This window comes from Hibiscus syriacus, unplaced genomic scaffold (genome assembly GCF_006381635.1).
Source record: "Hibiscus syriacus cultivar Baekdansim isolate YM2019G1 unplaced genomic scaffold, ASM638163v2 tig00110065_pilon, whole genome shotgun sequence".
Classification (NCBI taxonomy): domain Eukaryota; kingdom Viridiplantae; phylum Streptophyta; class Magnoliopsida; order Malvales; family Malvaceae; genus Hibiscus; species Hibiscus syriacus.
In genome coordinates, this window is record NW_024062585.1 from 3,674,894 (window position 1) to 3,683,473 (window position 8,580).

The 8,580-nt window shown below is 32.0% G+C and overlaps 1 protein-coding gene across 1 annotated transcript; it reads right to left on the bottom strand.

Annotated features, from left to right (window-relative positions):
* Positions 1-496: 496 nt before the first annotated feature.
* On the bottom strand, positions 497-1,387 carry LOC120214483 (zinc finger protein 8-like). Its single transcript, XM_039212373.1, has one exon. The coding sequence runs from the start codon at positions 1,234-1,236 to the stop codon at positions 583-585; it is 654 nt and encodes a 217-aa protein (XP_039068304.1). The 5' UTR covers positions 1,237-1,387; the 3' UTR covers positions 497-582.
* Between the last annotated feature and the right edge of the window lie 7,193 nt (positions 1,388-8,580).

The window sequence follows — 8,580 nt, forward strand, 5'->3', positions numbered from 1 at the left end:
CTTTACTCTCTCGATCCATCTCTAATCAAGACCCCAAAGAATTAAAATTTCCTATCCAATATGAAATTGCCAAGAATAAAAAGGAATTAATGCAGAGAAAAGAAGCATATATATATATATATGATTATGTTAAAACTGTTCTTTGTTGCGGCGTTGAATAAAAAGAACCCATACCCTAAATCACTCTCTATGTCTGTTTCACGCGGACAACGTGTAGATTTAGGCACACGTGAATGTATCTACAGAGATGTTCATCGTGTGCAGATACAATATTGGCCAAATCCAAAACAATAATCTTCACACATATGAAAGTTTCTGAAACTGGAAACACACAGTAGGTTGCCACAGTAACATGCTCTTGTAGCTTAACGAATCGACAGAGAATATCTTGAAAACTTTTGAAGAGATTAATGAAGAATTCGTAAATCATTTTCTGTACATATAAAATCCAAGATTTTTTTTCTTTTTTGAAAAAAGGAAGAAGAACTAGGGAAAGATTTGTGTGCTAGCAATTATATATAATCGCCTCAATTTGTAGAACAAAGATTGTATTTTTATGCTTTAAATCTAAGTACTGAATTATTACAGACGTAGATCCAAACTCACATGATCTTGAAATCTCGGCTTCGGCTCATAAACGTACCGGTCCTGGGAAGTTGAACCGACGCCACCGGCAACAACCTGCGACGGTGTCTTCAATACACCACCGGAAATCAAAGGCAACGGATGCGATGCTGATGAGAGTTCCCTACTGAAATTAGAGGGGTTGTTTTGAAGCGTGGAAGGAATCCTCCACAGTCCCAGTGGGCTGCCATTGATGGTCGGGGTTTGGTTGCCATAAAACCTAGTGTTCCATGAAGGGTAACTCAAAGCTGGCCTGTAATTAACGAGTCCATAATGATGGGTGTCGGACAAAGAGCTGTGCACCATTGCCGAGTGAAGGTGAGCTGCTTTGGCGTGTTGGCGCTCCCTTTTGTGTGCGTTCTGGTGACCGCCTAAAGCTTGAGAGGTCGGAAAGTTTCTGCAACAGTAATGGCACTCGAATCTTCTGTTGTTTTCTCCATTATTCTCCTTGGATGTATCCTCCACGGCCGAGTCCAACTCACCACCGCTGCTGCTGAATTCCTTTCCGAACAAACGAATACCCTTGTCTTTAAGAGGCGAGGGACGGATAAATGGGAGTTGAGAGAAGGATTGTACGTTCATGAAGTCGTGAGTTTCCCTTTGGTCCTCCATGAGAAAGATGGGAAGGAAGAAGAAGAGGTGGGTTTGTTTTTGGTTGGGAGAGGGTGAGAAGGAGGGGCTAAATGGACAAGAAGATTGGAGCCATGGCGCATTGGATGAGGGTGGGTTTGGCACTTTGGGTAGTCCCTTGGCCTTCTTCCACTTGATTTTTTGAAACTTCTGCCACACTTCCTATGACTTTTAATATTTATAGATATATTTGATATACCTATGATTATTTAGGCTTAAGTATCTACCATCTCTTACCAAAAATAATAACTATACTTAATGAATTAATAGTAAAATTGAGGGAAATGAATGTTAGTAGAAGTTAGAGATTTAGGGATTTAATTAAGAAAATGGGGATAATTTTACGGCTGAAATCAATTTTGACAAAATTGTCAATAATTATCGGCGATTTTATTTCAATTTTTTTTATTTAAGATTAAATTAAAAAGGAATGAAAAGTACAAAGATTAAAATAAAATTTTATAAAAGATTAGGAATGAAAAGTACAAAGATTAAAATAAAATTTTATAAAAGATTACTATAAATATAAGATGAAATGGTAAATTTAGGAAAAACCCCCAAAAATTATTTGATATTAATTTATGAAAAGTCGTTTGTAATAGTCGATGGCTTTTTTAAAATTGTCTTTATTTGTCGGTGGTTTTATTAAAACCATCTGATAAATGCTTATAATTTAAAATTTAAAATTATAGATATTAAAACTTTAATTTTTAAGATTAAAATAAATAAGTTGTGTGAAATAATTTATGCAGGTATATCAAATAATAATTCATATTAAATTAAAAGTGTTAAATTTTATGTAATATATTTGAGATACCTCTGATTATTAAGGCTTAAGCATCCACCATCTCTTACTAAAAATAATAACTGTAAATTCTTTTATTTTTAATACAATAATTTTATATATTTAATTCATTGTTTTTTTAGGAAAAGAGGAATTACAACTTAAGTACAATCAAGGAGAACTACGATTCCTCATACAACAAGACAACCCTCTAGCATCCATCAAGAACAAGCTTTGAATCTCCACTCGAGTACGCGAAAAAAATTTGTTTCATGATTAAAGAAATGAAAGATTTATATTTTAAAGTTAAATTAATAATTAATTACTTTTATATTTTAGATTAGTTTTAAATTGTTTTATTATTATTTTTACTTTATTTTATCCCTTATGCTATTATTCTATTTATAGCTTTTTAGTTTAAAATATAAAAAAAAATTAAGATTGATATTTGTTATTACTTATTGAACTATTAAAGCTTCAAATATTTTAATTCTTTAAATTTTGTTTAAAAATTATAATTTCATTTAAAACTTAAAACGTAGCCTCATTTTTGCTGCAAGTTCTACATCAACCTTAAAAGTTGTCGTTTTTTATACATTATATTTATAGATATACATTATTATGCAGAGCAAACAACATGCAATTTTCATCTATCCATTTAAATAATTAATGAATTAAGTGAAGATTAATTTTATTGAGCGGGGTAGAACTAGAGTTGATAAATTTGTTCTAAATTTGATCGATTTATTTGATTTAAGATTTGATATAAAAGGAATATAATTGCTTATACTAATTCAAAACCCAAAATAAATCAAATTGAATTAAAATTGACTCAAATTTTAATTAGAACGATATGAACCCTTATCCAATTAATATTTATCGAAGTATAATATCATTTATAAAATTATTTAAATTAGAATAAATATAATTATTGTATTATTCATTTTAAAATTGAATAAACTTGTTATATTTATAATTAAATATTAAAGATTTAGTAAAATCAATTATTTGAGAATAAAATCTATAATAAAAAAATTATTTCTCTACCAAATAGGTCGCATTGCATGCTTTTTGAGTCGGATCAATACAAAATTCATATTACAAATTCTAACACGTCTTATAAAAACATGTCCGATTTAAATTATTATCCTTAAATGATGGTTGAATTCGAAACATTTAGCTGTTGAAAGTTGAAATTAAGCCTACATGATAAGATTAATGACAAAAAGACACGTTTTTAAGAAGAATATATCAATAATTGTATATATACTCAATTAGATTCATACCCGACTCAAATTGTATTAACCTGAAGATCCAAATGTTGACTCAAACTAAAAATTGATCAATTCGATATTGACCCCGCCCTAAAATCAACTGACACAACTAAAAAATAACTAATCCGATGTTGACCCAACTTTATTCTAGTGGTGATATATACATGATATATGATTTTATTTTTTGAATAGTTGGGTGATTACAACGTAATATCTGTAGATCTGGCAAATTTGATCTGATACCTGACTCATATCCGATCTGAACCATACCTGACCCAAAATTTAGCGAAACTGAAAGTAACTCGAACCGAAACCGAAATTATCCCGAACCGAAAGCAACTGGAACCGAATTTTAACCTGATATGAAAGCAACCCAAATCGAATTTAACCTGATCTGAAAGCAACCCGAACATAAATTAATCTGAACCGAATAATAAATTAATTTAAATAAAATTGATAATTTATTAAAAAAATTAGATTTATAATAAAAATAATAGAAAATTTACTTATGATATTACCTAATAGGAATATAAAAGTAAGAATCTAATTGTAAGATTGAAAACAAAAATAAATAAAGTTTACCTATCTTACTTGAAATAAAAATATTAGATTTATAATAAAAATAATAGAAAACAATTAAAACAAAGGAAATAATATTAAATTTATAATAAAAACTAATATAAAGTTTAGTTATGACAACTAAAACTTAACAAATAAAGTTATGTATTATTTTTAAAAATAAAAAAATAAATTTATAATTGGAAATAAAATTTTAAAAAATAATTTCTTTATCAAATAGTTCTCATTATAAACTTTTCATACAATATCAATATAAAATTTTGATAACAAAATTCTAATACGCATTATAGGATGCTATTTTGTGTCAAATTATCGATTTATCATCTTTAAATGTTGGTTTAATTCAAAATATTGAACGATTGAGAATTGAAATTAGGCCTAAAGTATAAGATTAGCGAACAAAAAGACATTTTTTTACAAGAATATATCAATAATTCTATAAATACATGATTAGACTCATAATCAATTCAACCCGAATTGACCTGATCTAAAGGTTGACCTAAACCGAAAATCAAACGATCCGATATTAACCTGACCCAAAAATCAACTGATCCGATATTGATCTGAACTGAAAAATAACCGATCCGATAATCGCCCAACCCAAACATTGATCTGACCCGATACTCGACCCGATCCGATTTATTGTACACCCAAATTAGATCCGAATCAGATTCGATCCGACCCGAATAAAATTAAACCGAATATAATCTAGACCCGAAATAACCTGACCCATAATGATCCGACCCAAACCCTATGCGAATGAACCTTTTGCCACTTATAAATATCTGTTAAGATTTTTTTTTAACTATTGACAATGCGCGCACACACTTTGTCTATGCAACTACTCGAACCCAAGTATGTTAAGGAGAACACTCTCTCCCTTTCGTAGTTCAGTATATGAGTTTATCTAAACAAAGAATAAGACATACTAAAATGAGATAAAAATATTTAAAATATACAAAAAGAAGGAAACTCGGTGATATCCCAAAAGGATATATATCCCATTGCTGTCAATTAACAAAAGTGGGCATGATTCATTCTTCAAGATCCATGGATCTAATATAAACACATGTTCCCTTCATTTCCTTAGTGATGTTAACATGAGAAATTAGTTATCAATTCCCAAATGGACAGCTTAATTATTGGAGAGGCATTTTTGTGGAATGTTTTCTCTTTCTCTTGTGGATTGTTTTAAGTTTTGAATTATTCCCCAGATTGGTTCTCACCAGCCGGGGCCCCCCCCCCCGCTTGTGTCGCCAGTTCTAATTAAATTACACGTTTATCGTATTATTTGCAAAATAATATTCAGAGAAAATACCAAATATAATATAATTATCTCATACTAATAAAAACCCCCATAAAATATTCTAAAATTCAAAATTTAATTATTGAAAATAAATTTTAAAATTATAATTGTAGACACTCATTTTCGTTCATATTTATTTATTTATTTGTTTGTTTTTTTATTTATATATTATATAATTTTGAAAACATTTTGAAAATATATGATATATAATTTTTAAAACATTTTAAAAACATTTATATATTATATAGTTTTAAAACGTTTTTGAAAAGAAATATAATATATAGTTTTCAAAACATTTTTGAAAATATACATATTATATAGTTTTTAAAACGTTTTGAAAATAAATATATAATATATAATTTTTTGAAAAACATTTTGAAAGCATATATAATATGTAATTTTTAAAACATTTTTAAAAATTATATGGTTTTTAAAAAAAAACACTTTTGAAAATTATATAGTTTTTTAAAATATTTTTTTAAATTTATATATAATATATAGTTTTTAAAAGAAACAGTTTTAAAAATGTATATTATATAATTTTTATATTTATTATTATTATTATTATTTATTTATTATTTTTTATTACTTATTTTATTTTATTTTTTCCCGTTTCAGGTCCAAATGGGTCAACTGTCCAGTCCAACAAGTCACGGTCAGGGTCCAAACACAGATGGGCCTGATCCAGCCTGGTAAGTTTAGGGTTTGGAAACCCTGAATGATATCAGTTTCAACGGCGCCACAAAACCAGGGAGATGAACGGTCAACAGTGCCAACGACCAGCCGAAATCCCCGGGACTGACCCATCCCGGGGTGACCGGCCACAACGGCCACGAGCACCCTTATTTCGGAACCGACAGGCCTCCGATGGGGGTATAAATACCCCGGTGAGGCCATGCAAAAAGGGGGTAGCATCGAGAAGAGAAAAACACAGAAACCCACGGCGAGGGATCGACACCAAACGTCAACCACACACAGAACCACAGTACATCGAGAGCCATAACCAAACACAAGTCCAAACGAAACACAACCAGAACGCAAAATAAACCAAAACGGAGAACAAAAAAACCCACGACGAACACTAAAGTACACAGAGAGAACAAACCGAGGCCAACATCGCACCAAACACCATCAACACAACAACACCAAGTATCAACAGTAAACGAGAACACAAGAACAAGGCGAAAACAGAACAAATCGAGCCATCACAGTGAGACAAAAACCATTCAGGAAACTCGACACCAAGCAAAAAGAAAAAAAGATACGAAAAGTCTATTGTAGATCTACGGACTTTGAGGCGTTTCCAGACAAAACGAAGCCCGGATTCGTATCCGGGAGTAGAAGGCGCGTCGAAAGGAGACACCTTTTTCTCCTCAGGCACAGACGGACGACGGACGCCGCCGGTTAACGGCGACCTAGGCGGTGAAGCTTCGCCGAATTCTGGGCTCAGCCGAAGCTGCTAAGAGAGCTCATTCTCTTCTCTCTCTTTTCTGGTTTTAAGGTAAGGAAGCAAATGGTGATAAATGAGAAAATTAAGCCTTGTGATAGGGTTTATAAGACAAACGTGAAACGATGTCATTTTAGCCTATCATACCCGCGTTTTTAAGCCTTAAAGGGGGTAATACCCTTTTTAGTCCCCCGATCTTTGTAATATGGCCATCTAATCATTTAATGGAGTTTTGATTTTCTGTTTTGGGCACTCATTCATCCTTCGTTTATATCTTAGTCAGTGTTTTATTTATTTATTATTTTATTTATTTATTTTGGCTCATTTTAGTTGATATCTACTTTCATGACGTTTTTTACAATATATAACCTTTCATTTTTTTCTTTTTTTTACTAATCTTCTTTTTGGTTTATTTTGTTAGTATTTTAATTAATTATTTACTTTTATTATTATTATTATTATTATTATTATTATTTTTTGATTTATTTAATATCTTTTTTATCATCTAACATTTTCTTTAACATTTTCAGTGGTCCTTTAAATCGGTCAAAGGTAAACAATTCGAATCGAGTATTTAAATTCTAATTTAATTTTTTTTTCGCATTCAAAGACAACCGATAAATTAATTGGTACCGAAAGGGCGGTTCAAGGGTGCTAATCCTTCCTTGACCGTAATCGACTCCCGAACTCGACATGTCTCTGGTGCAACGCAGATCAGGTAAGAAATAGGGTATCGATCAACCCATTTGTTTTAAAATAAATGATCGGTGGCGGCTCCTAACCCAATTCATTTTCAAGTCGAAGCCCAATTCCGGGCCCAACCGAAAGAAGGTCGAGACAGCTTGGCGACTCCGCTGGGGACAGGTAAGTGAGTCAGGCCGAAATTAATTTTCGGTTGTCCTTTTATGCGAAAATGTTAAATTTTAATTTTAATTTATTAATCGATTCCAATTATTTATCTTTGATTACTTTGTTTCAAATAAATAGTTATACTGACGTTTTTTTAATGATTTCAGATTTTTTCAAAATTGTCATCTCTAAGCTCTAAACCCGAGCTCCGAACCCGTTTTAAGTGGGGGTGAAAGCGACGCATTCGTGTGAATTTATTCACCGCATATGCCTAGCAAGTAGCCTTCGGGATTCATATACCTTATGTCTTCGTGTGAATTTATTCACCGTGCGGGCATAAGGGAATGTGTCCTCTCGAGTTTAACTTAGTCCACACAAGCTTGTAATAGGCTTAGGACTAAGGGTCTGGCAAGCCCAATGGGGCACCGGCAATGAGAACTCGAGTACCTTTTTAGAACCTAAACCAGGAGAGTGCAGGGAATTAGAGCCCACCCCAAAACCTCATTCCAAACCCTAGGTTGTTTTGTTTCTTGCTCTATTTTCTGTTCAAAGCATGCGAACTAGACAAATATGCGGTTAGGATTTGTTTGAAATTAGCATGCGGAATAGAAATCATGTCCGGGTAGGAATGCTAAGCATGTTCGGGTAGATATCATGTGGGGTATGATTTTCATTTTTCCTGATTATTATTATTTTTTTACCTCACTAACTCTTTTCATTTTTTGTTTTCTTTTATTTAATTTTCATCACTTGCATCATTTAAAAGAGGTGTTGATCCACCAAAAACGTGTTTGTTAAACATGAATAATCTGCATTAATGGATAAAGGGGTTGTAATACAAGAGATGAAAATGCAAAGGACAATCTACAAGGCGACTATGTGGTCCCCACAAGTAAAGAGTAGATCACTCTGGTGCATTATAAAAGACTCAGGATGAACCGGGTATACACCAAGTAATGAAAGTCTATCTTTGAAGAATTGACTGCCAAAGGTTGCAGAGCAAAACGAGGAAAAGGTTACAGACCCGGACGCTCTTTTCAAAAACTACGAGAACAAGACGGCGAAACCCTAGTTGAGCTGAATGTCA